Source organism: Palaemon carinicauda, chromosome 1 (assembly GCF_036898095.1).
Source record: "Palaemon carinicauda isolate YSFRI2023 chromosome 1, ASM3689809v2, whole genome shotgun sequence".
Taxonomy (NCBI): Eukaryota; Metazoa; Arthropoda; class Malacostraca; order Decapoda; family Palaemonidae; genus Palaemon; species Palaemon carinicauda.
In genome coordinates, this window is record NC_090725.1 from 131,769,678 (window position 1) to 131,787,444 (window position 17,767).

General features: G+C 45.2%; 1 protein-coding gene across 5 annotated transcripts in view; it reads right to left on the reverse strand.

Moving 5' to 3' along the window:
• Positions 1-17,767, reverse strand: part of LOC137651648 (leucine-rich repeat-containing protein 40-like) — a 475,618-nt gene that overhangs the window by 225,669 nt on the left and 232,182 nt on the right. For all 5 annotated transcript variants that reach the window (XM_068384869.1, XM_068384890.1, XM_068384879.1 and 2 more), the window contains one exon: positions 12,631-12,851. In XM_068384869.1, coding sequence (XP_068240970.1) covers positions 12,631-12,851 — 221 coding nt within the window. The remainder of the gene's footprint in view (positions 1-12,630; positions 12,852-17,767) is intronic.

Below are 17,767 nucleotides of genomic sequence, written 5' to 3' on the forward strand. Positions count from 1 at the left end.
TCCTCGTTCTCTGTTTTTTTTTAAGGATCATCTTGAGATTCATGATTTGGTCTCTGGTGCCTTTCCCAGGACGGAATCCTGCTTGTTCGTCAGCGATTTCTTCGTTCAGTTTGTTTGCCATTCTCTTAGCCATGATTTTCAAAAGAATTTTGCTACTGTGACTAATGAGGGAGATTTTCCTATTATTGCTGCATTTGAGGGTGTCACCTTTCTTAGGGATGGGGACAAAGACTGACTCCCCCAATCGTCTGGCCATTTGTTTTCGATCCAGATTTTAATGCAGAGCCTGTGATAGAATATCTCGACGTTCTCACCTCCATTCTTTATCATTTCGGCTGTGACCTGATCGTTTCCTGGACTCTTTCCAAGTTTGAGTTCTTTAATAGCTTCTCTAATCTCATCAATCAGAGAAGGTGGTTCTGGTTCTGAAGACACTTGCCCGTATGGGACTGGTGTTACAATGGATTCATTTCTTTTGTAGAGATTTGTGCAGTATTCTTTCCATCTGTCTTTGACTTCCTCTCTGTCACAAAGGATTAGGTCATCTTCATTTTTGATGGTGTCAACAGATGGTTTGAATTTCTTGGTGAGGTTTCTCACACCATTGTACATTTCTTTGGTAGAGTTGTTAATGGAATTTACTTCAATCCTTTGGCATTGTTCTTGTATGAACTTTTCCTTGTCTTTCCGCATCATCCGTTGAATTTTGGAGTTCTGTTGTCTGTAAATTGTTTCCTCAACAGGATCATTGATCCCTTTTGTTTAGAGTTGCCTTCTAAGCTCAACTTCTTTTATCGTTTCTTTCGATATCCATTGATTCCTTTTGTTGGTTTTCTTGGTAATGGTTTCTTCTGCAACTTTTAGAAAGATGTCCTTTCCTTCGTTCCACAGCTCGTTTGGGGCTTTTTCGTTTTCACATTGTAAAAGAGCCTCAAAGCTATTTGAAATTTTGACAGAATAATTGTTATCAAGGGTTTTGTAGTCAAAGCGAATTGGTTGAGGTGGTAGTGTCAATTTCTTAAGTTGTAGTTTGATCTCGGCAGCCAGGAGTTGGTGGTCGCTATTACAGTCTGCTCCATGTCTAGTTTTAACATTTTTTACACAACTTTTCCATTTTTGGTTCAAGATGATATAGTCAATTTGGTTGCGGGTTTTCATGTCTGGAGACGTCCAAGTGTAGAGATGGCGAGGATGGTGTTCAAACATTGTGTTTGTAATCAGCATGTTGTTGGCACTACAATATTCTATGAGTCTCTCTCCACATTCGTTTTGCTTTCCTAGTCCAAAGCGGTCACAAGTTTTGTTAGGTGTTGAGTTCTTGCCTACTTTGGCATTCATATCTCCCATAATTACCTGCAAATCACGATTTGGTATGAAGTCTATAGTTTCTTGGAGGCTGTCAGAGAAGCTATTTATTTCGTCATCATTCGCTGTGCTAGTTGGGGCATAGCACTGAACAATAGTAATGTTGTGTGGTTTTGCTTGGATTCTTAGTTTTAGAATTCGGTCGCTGATTGGGCTGTAGCCAATTAGAGCTATAGATGCTTCTTTTCCTAGGATTACAGCAACTCCATGGATGTATCCATCTTCTTTACCAGAAAAGATGACAAGATGATTTCCATCTGTTCTGAAGCTACCGAGTCCGTTCCAGTTAGTTTCAGCTAATCCAAGAATTTGGATGCCATAGTTATTCATTTCATTGCAAACAGTGTTTAATTTGCCTTTTTCTTTGAGTTTCCTAACATTCCAGGTTCCAATACTGATTTTGTTTCTCAATTGAAGGTGTTTTCTTGCTGTTCCAGTAGCATGCTTATCATTGTCAGCCTGGTCACCCACTGAACAACACGCCCCTTGGTGACCCACGCGACGGGGGATATATACATATATATATATATATATATATATATATATATATATATATATATATATATATATATATATATATATATATATATATATATATATATATACCGTACAGTATATATATATCCAAATAAGCCATATATATTTTTAATACATTAATGTCTGGATTCTCCTAACGACCTCGGGATCAGAGTCCCAGGCGAAATCACACAAAGACAAGAGCTTGTGACCGGCCGGGAATCGAACCCTGGTCCGGTAAGCTTGTATAGACAATGACTAAACCACTTGGCCACGAAGAAAGATAAAAGTCAATGACAATTCTTCTGTACTTATACCTGTTGAATTCTGGTGTTTTGTTGTCTCTATGTTTCTTTCACCTTTAATAACTGGAACAGTCCATAGTGCCACCTTGGTGACACTTATCTTAAAGTATTGCACTGTGAAGTGTCAACACCTTCACCCATAATTTGACAGTCCCAATCAATTCACTGTTCCTCGCAGCACTAAACGACAGGTTTTAGGACACTACCTGACACCACCACAAATCGTTTCAACTCTTGCACTTGCTTCGCGTAGTGTTTAAAGAACACCCTGGATGACTTCCATCCAGTATATGAGCGAAGACTCTCAAAGTTCATGAATTGGAAGAAGTTTAATGACGAAGCAATTTTTCTTGGATCATGACCTGCGGGTGTACTGTCAGGTTCCGCTCTGCGAATGGAATAGGTGATCTTCGCCCTTAGTTGTCTTAGGGATAGATTTGACCCCGAGGTTTCTCCTTTAAAGAGCTGTCCTCCCCTGAAGTCTGAAGTTCTACGAAGATAAACCTTTACACTCTCCACTGGACACAGCGAGAGATCTTCCTTCAGAGGGCAGATTCTCCAGGGACCTCACCGTTTGGTAGGTAGCTCGTTCTTGGCGAGAAATGTTGGGTCAGGAAAGAGATTCATTTCTCCTACTTCTGTGAACTGAATATGGCCCTCATCTCTGGAATGGGCCATTATTTTACTAACTCTGGCCCCCGAGGCTAGAACAAACAAGAATATAACTTTCTGGGTTAAGTTTTTCAGAGAGCAATCCTCATTGTTCACTATTGAAGCAAAGGGTAGGACCTTATCCAAGGACCATGAAATGGGCTTCGGAGGGGCTGCAGGCCTAAGCCTAGCGCAGGCCTTAGGGATCTTGTTAAAGATTTCGTTTGACAAGTCTACTTGGAAGGCCTATGGCAGAGGTCTAGTCAAGGCTGATTTACACGTCATTATCGTGTTGGCTGCTAAACCTTGTTTATGAAGGTGAATAAAGAAGGATAAACAGAAGTCTGTTGAGATTTCTTTTGGTCCTTTTGCCTTGACGAAAGCAACCCACTTCTTCCAAGATGACTCATATTGTCCTCTAGTAGACTTAGACTTATATTCTTCTAAGAAGTCTATACTGTCTCTCGAGATCCCAAACCTTTTTTTTACTGCTAAGGAGAAAAAATCATGAGATAAAGGTTTTGGGTTTTTCTGTGATGAAGCGAAGACAGTCGACTTCTGTACTTGTTGAGTCAATACTGGGTCTGGCAGAGGGACCAGTCTCAGCTTCAGTTCCAATACCAGAGAGAACCAATTGCTCTTTGGCCACTTGGGAGCAACTAGAGCTGCCGTTCCCTGAAAGGATCTCAGCTTGTTGAGGACCTTCAGTAAGAGGTTGGTTGGAGGGAACAGGTAAATCCAGTTACATTTGTTCCAGTCGAGGGACATGGCGTCCACCGCTTCCGCTAGAGGGTCCTTGTATGGGGCCACGTACGGAAGTAGTTTCTTGTTGTCGCTCGTCGCGAAGAGGTAGATCTGCAGTTCTGGTACTTAACGTAAGATGAAGAAGAATGATCCTGCGTCTATGGGCGTAAGCCTGGATAGAGCGTCCGCCGTCACATTGCGGAACCCTTGAAGGTGAACTGCTGATAAATGCCATCTCTTCTTTTCCACTAAGCGGAAGATGGCCAACATCACTTGGTTGATTTGGGGTGATCTCGAACCTTGACAATTCAAACATCTCACTATCACCTCGCTGTCTAAGATCAGTCTTATATGGGCTGAATGTCGAGGAGACCGTTTCTTCAATGTGAGAAAGACTGCCATGGCTTCCAAAACGTTGATGTGGAAGGTCTTGAATAGGGAAGACCAAATCCCTTGGACTTTCCATTGGTGAGAGTGACCTCCCCAACCTTCCTTTGATGCCTCTGTATAGATGATGACTGAAGGTAGAGGTGGTTGCAAGGGCACAGACCTTTTCAGGTTCTTAGCCTTCGACCATGGCTTGAGAAATGATCGTAGTCGAGTCGGTATTGGTCTTCTTAGATCTCCTCGAGCGTTTGATGCGTATCTTCTCCAGACTCCTGATGCATCTTTCAGTTGTGCTCTTAGCACCAGGTTTGTCACTGCTGCAAACTGAAGAGAACCCAGTACTCTCTCCTGTTGGCGTCTTGATATCCTGTCGGATTTCAGTAGTCTCTTGACAGATCCCGCTATCTCTCCCCTCTTCCCTGGGGGAATGGAGAGACGGTGTGACTTTAAGTTCCAATGAATTCCTAGCCATTGAAACTCCTGAGCTGGAGATAAGCGAGACTTCTTGACGTTGATCTTGAATCCCAGATGTTCCAGGAATTGGATCACTTTCTTGGATGCTTGCGTGCACTCCTTCTCGGATACTGCCCACACCAGCCAGTCGTCCAGAAGGCTACTATCTGGACACCTTTTAGGCGTAGTTGTTGAACGACTGCGTCTGCAAGCTTTGTAAAAATCCTTGGGGCTATGTTTAGTCCGAAGGGCATGGCTCTGAAGACGTATTTCTTCTTCTGTAGACTGAATCCTAGGTAGGAGGAGAGTGGGCGATTGATTGGAATATTCCAATAGGCATCTGCCATGTCTATCAAGACTGTGTAAGCCCTTTTTGGCATCAGGGTCCTTATGTGTTGAAGGGTTAACATCCTGAACTTGTTGTTTTCTATGAACTTGTTGAGTGGCGACAAGTCCAGAATGACTCTGAGTTTGTCTGAGTCCTTCTTGGGAACACAAAACAGCCTTCCTTGGAACTTGATGGACTTTGCCCTCATCACCCGTTTGCTCAAAAGTTCTCGGGTGTATTCTTCCAGAACGGGGGTGGAGTGCTGGAAGAATTGAGGAAATGATGGTGGAGCTGTCCTCCAGCTCCAACCTAGTCCGTTCTTGATTAGGCTGTGGGCCCAAGGATTGAAGGTCCAGCGATCCTGAAATTGTTGGAGTCTTCCTCCTACCGGAAGCATCTCATTGTTTCGACTGACCGGAGGACTTGCCTCCTTGACCGCGTCCTCCCTTACCCCCTCTTCCTCTTGGAGGGTATCTAGAGGAGCCCCTTTTTGACCCTCTACCTTTAGGAGGAAAGGTAGTGGTCTGCCTCTCATACGCAGGTTGAAATGCTGGTGACTGGGCAACCAGCTGCTGAGGCACCATCTGATAAGTTGGCTGGGGTTGTGCCACCATCTGAGGCACCATGGTCATGGGAACTGCGGGAAGTTGTTGCTGTTCCTGTTGTCTGACAGGGCGAGAGGGTAACCTAAGTTTCTTTGTCTTTCTCTTTGGTTGGGGACCCTCATCCGGGGAAAGACTTCCTCTTCGCCGAAATGCCCCACTTCTGGAGAAGATTCCTATTCTCCGTGGAGGTCTTGTCCACTACTTTCTTGACCACTTCACTTGGGAAGAGGTCTTTTCCCCAGATATTAGAGGTTATCAGCTTCCTGGGTTCGGGTTTCACTGCAGCCGAAGCAAACATGAACTCCCTACATGCCCGTCTGGCTTTCACAAAGCCATATAGGTCCTTGACCAGTGTAGTCAAATGTGATTTGACGACGACCATGTACATATCTGGGGATCTGTTGTCACTTGCCATTGCCTCCAAGGTAATCTGGAGGGATAAGGATGCGGCAAGTCTCTCCTTTATCTCTTGCTCCCTTTGCAAGAGAACTCAGACAACTTAGGGAGGTTTTCACTGAACTGACGTCCAGCAATATCCGCCTCCAGCTTCCCAACTGAGAAGGTAAGGTGGATTTCCTTCCAGTCGTTCCCGTCCGTAGGCAGGGCTAGGGACAGAAGGGCAGGGCTAGGGACAGAAGGGCAAGGCTTGCCTGCGTCCACCGCCTTCATGACTGCCTTAAATCCTTTTGCCGTAAAGGGAAACGCTAGCTTAGCAGGAGCAAAAAAAAAAGGGTGTGTCTTGCAAAGGGCTGGCACTTTCGAATAAGTGAAGCCCTTTTCTTTCAGGCTACTTGCCAACAGAGCCTGAGCTTTTTCATGGTCAAGCACTATGACCTCTTTTGGTTCTCTCTCCTCCTTGGAAACAGGTTCCGCCTTCAAGCGGACGAAGCAGTCTGGGTAAGACTTAAAGCTGGGCCAAAAGTCAACATCCTCTATGAGGACAGCCCCCAGCTTCTCTGAAATGAATATCTTCCCATTGGTGATAGGCATGTATTCCGCATGCCTCTAAGGGTTCACGTCAGAGCAAGGAGGAAGATCTTTCACATTGAGTCTCCTCTGAGACCCACGGGATGCGGCGAGATCAATTCTCTTCAATTCAACGTCCCTTTCTTCGTTCTGATTACGAAGACTTTCCACCATAGACATGAGACTAGCCAAAGCTTTTTCCATGCCATCCGATGGAGGAGCAGAAGACGTAGAGGGCACAGGTTCTGGGGCCGGAACCGATGAAACGGACTTCGATTCGACGTCGTCCTCTTCAGTCTCGGGAGCCAGGGTAGACTCCTCTTCTAGACCTCCCGCTAGAAGGTGTTTTTTGGTGTCCTCGGACACCTCCAACATCCTTTCATCTAGGTGGATGTCCTTCATTGCGTCAGAGACATCCGTATTTACGGATATCTGGACGCAAGGGATCTCAGGATGAGGCTGGGGTATAACAGCATCCACAGACGCATTGGGAACAGACAGGCACGCATCCGTTCATTCGGAAGGTAAGGCCCCGTGGCATTCTTCTGAAAGCTACGAACCCATCTGCGCAGCTTACTCCGTGCTGCATCCCTTGATTCCGCTGTCTTGGGGTCATCAAAAGCCTCAGTAACCAAGGCCTTGCACACATTGCAGTCCTGGGGGTCCCAGTACTTTAGAGATCCCTTGGAGATGGAGCAAAGAGAGTGAGCTCTGCACTCTACATGGCCACAGAATTCCTTGCTCCTAACGTTGCAAAAGACTCTCTAGCACTTGGGATGGTCCTCCTGTAAAGAGAGGAAAACTAAATGAGTATGCGGTAGTTTATCTCACCTGATAAACTATATAAATATTATTATTAATATTTTTGCATATTTATTGCATATAGCTTAGGATAGATAAGCTAGAAAAGAATTAGGAAAGACACATACTTGTGTTTTCTGTCCGGCCAATTGCTGCGATCTCCCCCAAAATTAAAACCTAGAATTTTCCTATTCAGGAAACCCAATGGAAAATTTCTAACCTGTAAGGATAGATAAGTGCAACTGAACACAGGTTTTCGAAAGGTTTTAATAATGAGGGTAAATTGTAACTGATCATCTATCTGTATGTGGAAAGAAATTTTTTTTTTTTCTATATATAATTTGTCTCAACAATAGACTGTGCATGGATACACAGGGGTATGTTGGAAAATAACTACTGTATAATATATACTATAGTTTTCTGTCTGCAGTATGATCTATACTGCAAATATACTGGCTACTGTATAAGCATATACTGTAGTTTTAGTCGGCATGTTGCCGGCTAGGCTAGCACCTGGCGGCACAGTCAAGCCGGCAAGGTACCGGCTGGGGTAGTGTCAGTGCACCAGTCCAGCCGGCGCCTTGCCAGCACTTGTAGTGGCCAGCAGCATCAACCTGGCCGGCACCTGCCGGCTAGGTTAGTACCCGGCGGCACTAGCCGATAGAGAGAGAGAGAGAAAGCAAGGAGTGAAGGGTAACTTATTGAATGTACAGTATATTAACAGTAAATAAGGGTGTAAGTGTTCAGTCTTACTGCCTTCCTCCAGAATGAGGGTTCAAATGGAAGGGGAGAATGTATCATTCAGGCTTCCACCCAAACACAAACCATTGCCGGTCTCTGCCGGCCACTGGTATGTGGATGGCAGTCCAAGAGAGGACTGAAGAACACTCTACAGTATAGGGGTCTCTTGCCGGCAGCCGGCCCAGCTGGCACAGCTTTCCCGGAGCCTTGCGTCCATAATGGAAGGCTGAGCGACTGAGCCACTGCATGTAGGAGCCCCGGTCGGCCCCACAACCTCCCGGCAAGCGGTGAGATTATAGGACGACGGCCAAAGGGTTGCGATGGTTAGGCCATCACTAAAGGACAGGGAGGGGGGGAGAAAGGGTCCTGTATGAGGTGTGGAAGGAACCAGCAGGGTTGCCGGTCCTACCACACCCCTAAGAAACTCTGTTTCAGTATCAGCGCCATCATAGCTGACAGGAGAATATCTATTCTCCAGCCTAGGGTTTGCCAATACAGTTAAGGGGCCGATGGCGAACTTGCCGCCTCCTCTCAACAAGGGAGAAACAGAGTTCCAGTGCCGGCTCCATCCTAAGCGGCAGAAGAATGTCTATTCTTCAGCCTAGGGTCTGGGAGCACAGGACTAGTCTACTAGACCGCAGGGAGAAGGTGGCGGCATCATACAACCACTTCAAGTGCGGCCTAAGGAGGTCTAGCCTCCTATGCCGGCAGCCTAATCCGGCAGGGGAATGACTATTTACCCTGCCAGCCGGTCACCGGCACAAGACCATATACTCCGAGGTTCTGACCGAAACCCAAAGCCTGGCATCTGCCGGCCAAGGGAAGAGACAGAACACCCTAGCCTAGTCAGGTCTGAGTGTCTACTCAAGGCAAGACCAAATAGGGTTGTAGCCTAAAGCTACGCTCAGAGGGAAGGAGGGATTACCCTTAAATCTCCTTTGGAGACAAGTATCGGTTTATGTAATAATTCTAGGAGATATCTATCTCTGCCTGAATTGATAGAACGACACACGAGGGTAACCGGGGAACATGTATGAAAGTATACTAAAGCCACTAGGCTAGTAGCCTAGTGGCGGGTGAGAATCAACTTTCCAAAGGCAGAAGAGGCTGGAGATTGCATGATAAATCCAAAAAGTAGAGCGTACACGAAAGAGAAACAGGGAAAATCCCCAAGCTGTAGCGCTACACTTATAGGAATAAACATGACAGTGACGTACAGCGCCATCTGGATACTCAATTAGTAACGGTGGAAGGGTAACCTTGATACCGGCTCCCCTTCAAAATTTTGCCACTTTCCCCCTAGAAGCGAAAACGCTATTCGGGGTGAAGATTGCTATGTGTCGTATCAAGATAAACTGTACATCCCCTGATTTATGCGATATCCTTAAGAGAAATTCTAAGGATATTCGCGCCAGGAGTTAGAATTCTGGAGACCTAAAGGTAAATTCTCTGGGAATATCACTGTAGTCAAATATACCCTAGGAAACTACTTATAGGAACCTTCCATCAGGACGACATGGCCTGAGCCCAAAAATGTTACCTTACGTCTGGGTATGGACGGGATGTATTTACTTTGTTGAAAAATTTTCCATATGCTGTTAATGATGATTGCTCGTTAACCTTTGCACTGATTCTTGTGAATAAAAGTCTGTTACATGCCTTTTATCTTATGCCCTATTATTATGCTTATAATTACCTTAGCGGCAATAAGTTTAGTGTGCCTCCTCATTATCATCCTTCCTGGACATAATTGGATTTCTCCTGGCAGTATTGGTTCCATTCGCCTTACCTACGATGCCTACTTCAGTTTCGGGTTCCTTAGTGTTCCCCGACACTAAACTCAGGTGATTTTCCAATTGCGGAGGCCGGTCCTTTGGTCCTTATTGCCTCCTTGTCGGACCATCATACTTGTCAATACTACCTCCGAACTGTTCTAGGATATATAGTTGAGAGTGATACCTATGCATTGACGGAGTAATCCTGTAAGTGCATTTCGGTATTGGGACCTCTCTCTCTCCGGATTTCTACCGAGTCATGGGTAATTCTCTGGTACACTTCCATCAGGACGACATGGCTTGAGCCCAAAAAACGGATTTTGACGTAGGAAAAATCTATTTTTGGGCGAGATAGCCATGTCGTCCTGATGGCCCACCCGTTACGTTGTCCCTCCCCGATGCTTCGTAGGATGCCTCTTTTTACAGTAGTTACACTGCTATGTGGAATGGCGTCATCAGTGATGAACAGCACCATGAGGGGAGAGGATATGTTACGGCTCCTCACCTATCCTTCTCCCTAGATTCCTAGGCTGGGTTAAGTCAGTTAGGGGAGCAGATATCTATGGTTATCTACAGATACGTCCCTGATTATACACGATCTCAGGATAGTCGTTCCGGGGGTTAGAACCCGGTGATACCTGACGGTAATTCTCTCATAATATCACTCGCAGAAATATTATACAGTAGGAAGCTGCCGGAAGGACCTTCCATCAGGACGACATGGCTATATCACCCAAAAATAGATTTTTCCGACGTCAAAAGCCGTTTATACATTTACAATATGTACATATGTACATACAGTATGTTATGTATATAAATCCAATTTACGATGAAAATCGACTTCGGACGCAGCACAGGAACAAATACCCGTCTTAACCCAAGGATCTCCTGGTATTTGAAACTGATGAATGATTATGTTACAGTGAACCCTCATTTATTGCGGTAGATAGGTTCCAAACCCGGCCGCGATAGCTGAAAATCCGCGAAGTAGGGACACCATATTTACCTATTTATTTAACATGTATATTCAGACTTTTAAAACCTTCCCTTTACATAGTACTGTTAACAAACTACCCTTTAATGTACAGAACACTTAATGCATGTACTACAGTACACTAAACTAAAACAGGCACAAATATTAAAGGCGATTTTATATCATGCGTTTCCTAAACACGCCAAAAAGCACGATAAAAAATGACAACCAAAATTTTGTTTACGTTTATCTCTGATCATAATGAAGAAACAGACGCATTTACACATCTGTGTATAGGTTAGTTTTTGCATCGACAGCAATCTTACCAATTATTGATTATGTTTATTTTGTTATTACCAATGTTCTACTTAATTTTTCTTAGGACTTCCAAATAAATTAAATGAATGCCATTTATATAATGTTTTTCTTTAGGACACCGCCTGAAACGGAAACCTTCCATTCGTTTACTGTACGCTCCATTCTCGATCGTAATAAACAAACGAAGGCATTAAACGCACATGATCAAAGTGATAAATAATGATATTAAAAGTTTTTAGTAAATATCTTATTACAAATATTATTTACCGTATCTATATAAAATCCTACATACGCAGCAAAGCAGGAAAACAATTTTTTTTCTTTTTTTTTGGCGTTTAATCAACAATAACTGCCGCTAATGACCGAATGATAATCTACGATAATTCTACACTGTTACTAAAGATGATTCTCCATTCTATATCCAAAATACTTTTCCTAACTTCAGTTATAAGTCAACTTGTACCCCCCTCAATTATGAAACCATCTAAAAAAAAAAGTAAGAGAAGAAGCAAGTAGGCTACTAGGCCGATTTTTAAAGTTGTCGAACAATTAAGTTACCGCTATAACGTTCGTTGTGACATAATGCGAGATTGGAGAAAGTAAGGAAAATTGAATCATGATTGATTTTCAATATAAATGAAACTTTGTGAAGCAACAAAGATTTCATTTGTTAGTGAGATAGAGGTAAGGAATGAGAGGTAGTGAAAAGTAGCCCACAGAGAGAGAGAGAGAGAGAGAGAGAGAGAGAGAGAGAGAGAGAGAGAGAGAGAGAGAGAGAGAGAGAGAGAGAGAGAATTGTTTTAAATGTAATAAACAAAAAAAAATATGATAGGTTATAACACATTGGTGCTTAAATAATATCAACTGTATAGATGGTTTGAATAAGCTAAGAAATGGTACAGTATAAACAATACTTCGTACGTGCATATTCTTGAGACCGGCAGCTAGACGTCAGCTGATCTGATCACAGCCAAAAGTAAAACAAAAAGAAGTCAACAATACTTGATTTTTAAAATACACCCGAAATTTAAAAACAAAAGTACACGTTTTCTTAATGTACAATTAACAATTTAAAGAGTAGCAATTATCTAGAATAAAATGATGTTTTCCCCCAAAATAGTGGTTTGCTGATGAAATCGGATGCCGTATTTACCAAATAGCCTGGGGGTAAAAGGGTTTATGAAAAAAGTCCGCGAAGTCGTGAATCCGCGATGGTCGAACCGCGAAGTAGCGAGGGCTCACTTTTAGATTAAATTATTCTAAATGTTAATTCATGGGATGGGCCTCACACAATGGTAATGCTACCCATCAAGTAACCTAAAGTCACAGATTGACAATATTAAGAAAAAATTACTAAGATATTTCAATGTTTCAATAATTTTTCCAGGATTAAAATAGGCCCAAAACCATCCAATTACTGAAAAAAATCGATGTTGTATCTGTAAAACCAACATCATGTGAAGCTTGCATGAATCACGATCATTTTCTTTATTACTTGAAGTAAAATCTTCTTTCCTTATTCAATGTCAAAAGCTCAATCTGGTAGCCTAACTTTGTTATTGTAATTCACTTGTAATTGTAATAAATATCCAAATGGTAGCAACTAATCTGAAATACTGTACAATATACAGTACACAACAATGTAATTTCTTTTTTGTACAACAGGATATTACAACATTTCAATAGCAAACAATACCAATACCTTCAACCATCCCTCTATTTGAAAGGTTTAGCTGTCCTGATTTCCGTGCCATTTTTAGAATCTGTGGATGAAGTTCTTCAACCTTTGCTTCACCAAATACTGCACCTACATTTGCAAAGCCCCCGACAACTGGTCTACCACCTCGGATTCGTATCCGTGCACGCACTGAAGCATAAGGTCTTGCAGGTTTTCGTGGGGGATTCAGACGAGGTGTACTAGCACTTTATAGGAAGACAAGAAAAAGTTTCATATTACATCAAAACAGCATTTCATACTGAGTCATACCCTCAAATTGAATATGTATTTTAAATGAATGCTGATAACAAGGAAATATTGACCAAGAATTTAGAATTAGAAATGCTATGACTAATGATTAAACTCATGGTTTGTTCGGTAACTGGAATACAAACCACGTTATTTAATAGGGGTATTACTTTCGGCGCAGCTGAAATGACGAGCCATTAAAATTTAACGAGGGTTTACTACCCACACCGCTAGTTAGCGGGGGTAGGGGAAGGTAGCTTTCTACCCCCCCCCCCCCCACTCACACACACACCTGTGCTTGAGCTCACTTTACTTTTAGCTCGGAGCGAGAACGGTTGTTTCCTCTCTATCTCTCCTCGCCTATTTTTGACTGCCATTAATTTTTGTCTTTTTTACTTACTTTTTCTTATACTTGTAAATATATATATAAACATTCTTAATGTTCATGTATATATATGTGTATGGAAATGTAGTAAGTTTTCTTTTCAGTGTTTGTGCTGTGTGTGTGATATACGACAACGACACTTGCGTAGTAGCAAGGCCAGCACAGTTCCACTTCGTGGGGAACGGCCTCTCCCTCTCTGGTCCATCGGTCTTCCCGTTGGCATATATCCGTTAACTCGGCCGCCGCAGGGAAATCATCATCGCCTGGACCCTCTTCATTCAACTATTATCTTCGCCTTTTCCTCTTTTCCTACGGGAAACTTGGATTCTGAGCGAAGGGAATGTGGCCTTTAAAGATTGACTACGGTCTCTCTCTACTCGAGGTCGTTCACCTTTACTACAACAACGTACTATTACGGAAGCTCCTTTCCCGTGTGCGGGTTAGGTTGCTATTCCGTTTGTTTGTCTCAATTATTTTTAGTGAAATCTAATTGTATTTTAACTTTTCAGCTTTCTCCGTGGGGAACACTTCCCTTCGGGGGGTCAGTGGTTCTCACTATTAGTGAATATTCTTAGATGATTTAGATAATTATAATTCTGTTATAATGCTGTTTTTATTACAGTTACTCCGCTCCCCCCTTCTCCCGTGGATGTCATCTGGGGAAGGAAGGGCGCATACTTAATTCTTATATTATGTTATTCCCTCGGGGTTCCTCTTCGGAGTTCCTCCCTAGGGAATTTCTGTTAAATAATTATTTTATTTTATTTTCCCAGTTAACTATGCAGCTTTTCTTCGTTCGACTAAAGAGTGCCAACGAAGCAGAGCTGTCCTGTTCATGCCTGGGGAATCTGCTGTCACTGCCGTCCCTCAGAGGACGTCGTCATGGGCGTCATCCCTTCTCTTAGAAGTACTCCCGTGACAATATGCCAGCACTTCAGATCATCTTAGAATGCTAAAGGAGGTTCGCCTCCAGGGGTTGGAGAACTTCCTTTCCGAGGGAGGTTTCTTCTCAGGTGTGAGGTTGTTTTCTCCCTTCAGAGGGAGAACATCCCATACCTTAATAAATTCATCGGTTGCTGCCCTTCGGCCAGACTTCTCTCCCCCCTTGCTGAGTTTCTCTTCCTTCAGGAGTGGAGCACAGTCTTGGCAAGTCTCTTCTACGAAGTGTTCACCTCTCTCGTTCGCGAGAGAGGCCACTCATAGAGACTCCTCTTCGGAGGATCGCTACTGCTAAGGTCAGCTTGCTGGTCCACCGGCCCTAAGGGGCGTCATCACGAGTGTCTTCAGGTCTCTTCTACGAAGTGTCACCTCTCTTGTTCGCGAGAGAGGCCACTCATAGAGACTCCTCTCCGGAGGATCGCTACTGATAAGGTCAGCTTGCTGATCCAACGGCCCTAAGGGGCGTCATCACGAGTGTCTTCAAGACTCTTCTACGAAGTAGTCACCTCTCTCGTTCGCTGAAGAGGCCTATCATAGAGACACCTCCTCGGGGGATCAAGCAGACCTTCCAGTGTCCTACCGATCTATCAGCGCAACCTTGTGCTGCAACGTAGTCCTTTGGACTTCGGTCCTGGATTCTAACACGAACCATTTACGTTCCCATCGGTGGATGCTGGCCCTTCCAAAAGGCACATCCCAGTTCCTGATCATCCTGCCAGCTGACCTACCGATCTAACAGCGCATGCAACGAAGGACTTCGGTCCTGGACTCTAAAGCAGACCTGCTTACGGTCCTCATCGGGGGATGACAGCCCTTTTTTAAAGGGCACATCCCAGTTCCTGATCGTCCTGCAGCTGACCCTCCAAACGACGATCTTCTTAAGCGTGCAAGCGCCGACGATCTTCCGCGCGCGAGTACCGATGGTTTCCCGCGTGCGCACCGCTACCTTCGCGCACGTGTGCTTCGCGCTCGCTCAAGCGCTCGCCGATCTTCTTACGGGCGCAAGCGCCGAAGATCTTCTTACGCGTGCAAGTGCCGACGATCTTCCGCGTGCGGGTACCGATGGTTTCCCGCGTGCGCACAACTACCTTCGCGCGTGCGCGCTCGCCGATCTTCTTACCCGCGCAAGCGCTGACGATCTTCATACGCGCGCAAGCGCCGATGATCTTCTTGCGCGCGCAAGCGTCGACGATGTTTCCCGCGCGCGGGTACCGATGGTCTCCCGCGCGCGCGCCAATAGTCTTCCACGAGCGCGCCGATAGTCTTCCGCGCGCACACACCGATAGTCTCCGCGCGTGCCCACGCCTACAATCTTGTACGCGCGCGCGTGCCAACAGTCTTGTACGCGCCGACGATTGTGCCGATGGTCTCCCGCTCGCGGGTGCCGATGGTCTCACGCTCGCGCGCCGATGATTTTTCACGCGCGCAAGCGGCAATGCTCTTGCGCGCGCTTCATAGTCTGGCACGTGCGCGCGGCAACAGTTCCGCGCGCACGGCCTACTTTCTCCCCCGCGCCAGTACCTGGGGTCTCCCGCACGCGCACCAACAGTATTGCGCGTGTGCGTGCTGACTTTCTTCTGCGCACGGCCGCCGATGGTATCCTGCACGTGCGCCAATAGTCTACCGTGCAAGCGCACCGACGGCCTTACGTGCGGGCGCGCTCCGACGGCCTTCGCATGTGCGTGCTCCAATAATCTTGAGTGCAAGCACACAGCCTTCCGTGCGCTCCAACGGTCTTCAACGTGTGGGTGCCCGATGGTCTTCCGCACGCACGCGCCAACAATTTCCACGTAGTACTCTCACGCACGCGCCAATGCTCCCACTCTTGCGCAACCAGTCACACGCTTCGGTGCATTCTAGGGAGAATGCACAAACTACACAGTGCCTTACGGCGTGCCAGCAATCTTCCTCACTTTCCTGCGCCCTCCTGCGCAGTTACGGTCCTCGGATTCATACGCCAGCTCTTGCCAAAGAGTCAAGACTCGCAGATCCAATGCACCAGCTCTTGTCTAAGAACCAGCGCTTGCCTGCTCTCCAGGCAGATATTAAGCACCAGCAGCATCCTGTGTGCCATCGCTCCAGACTCACCTACACACTCGTGCAATTGTCAGTAAAAAGGAGTAAAACTTTTTGGACAGGTCACCATTTCCCCATTCCTCCCCGCAAGCACATAAACATTGCCACCGGGAAAAGAGGAATAAGGCTCCGCAGAGGATTCAATATTCCAAGGATTCCCTCCTACAAGGGAATCAAATCAGGGAATCCTTGGTCCCTGTCTCTTCTAAAGTTTCTTTTTTCCTTAACAGACCAGCGGCAGTAAACAGGAAAGCATCAACAGACTGATCTCTAGATCACTGTTTGCTGATGGCTAGTCACAGTTTACTGATCGCTAGGTCGCCGATCACCAGATCGCCAATTGCTAGCTCAATGCTGATCTGTGACCTCTAGTCCCGCCAATGAATAACGATCTCCAATTGCTAGCATTTCCAATCATCGATTGCTAGTCAATAACCAGTCATCAGGTTGCTGATCACTAGATCACAGATGGGCAGCTCATCCTTCTTCGATCATTGAACTCAGCTCGCTGATCTCTGACCAGCCCATCTTCAGCTTGCTCATCTCTGACCAAACAGGGGGGATTATAATCAGCTGGCTGTTCTCGAATTCACCATCGGTGCACAGACCACCGATTCATGGTCATCTGTTATTTGCCAGCAGTTCGTGACTCGAACTTACTAGTCAACCGCTTCCTGTAGTTTCTAGATCAGAAGTTATACACCATACTTCTTGCTACTAGCCGTTTGCCATCACGCTAAAAGGGATCGATAAACGTTCGACAACCCTCATCAACGGTTTGCCAACAGGGAACTACTTGCGAGCACTCTCCAACTGCACAGTATCCACGATACACAACGGTTAACCAGTGATTAACATTCGCCAGATTAATTCTATTCTAAGGAATAGCATCAATCCCATCAGGGCACGTGGTAAGGCTAAGCATGGTCTTCCTTCTAAACAAATTCTCTCTCAGAGGAGAATCCTTACACTGGATATCGCTCCTGTCCCTTTGGGTCGATGCCCACTCCATGGTGGAGTTCGATCGAGGGTTAAGACTTCAGGTCTTCATTTGCACACTGGACCTTAAGGACACTTACTCCCAGGTTCAAACCATCCATCTAGGAAGGTTGGAAAATTCAGTCTAGACAAACAAGAAACACCAGTTCAAGGCACTGTGCTTCGGTCTTTCCTTTACACCCATACTGGTCTCACAGGATTGGCTTCCGTCTCCGCTCTCTCGGGACAACTGACTGACCTTAGCAGACTCAGTGGCAACCTTGCATTAACACTGGAATTTCTGAAGTCTTTTTACCAAGATCCAGTGATCAGTGTAAACCTACGGAATCTTCCCTACTTCCCACCCAGGAGACTGGTGTATCTGGGAATGATTCTAAACACCAATCTCCACAAAAACCTCCTCGAAACGAGAACAACTTCCATTCCAGGAGACTGGAGTCGGAAAAAGAAGAAAGGAGGGACCATAGTGCTGCA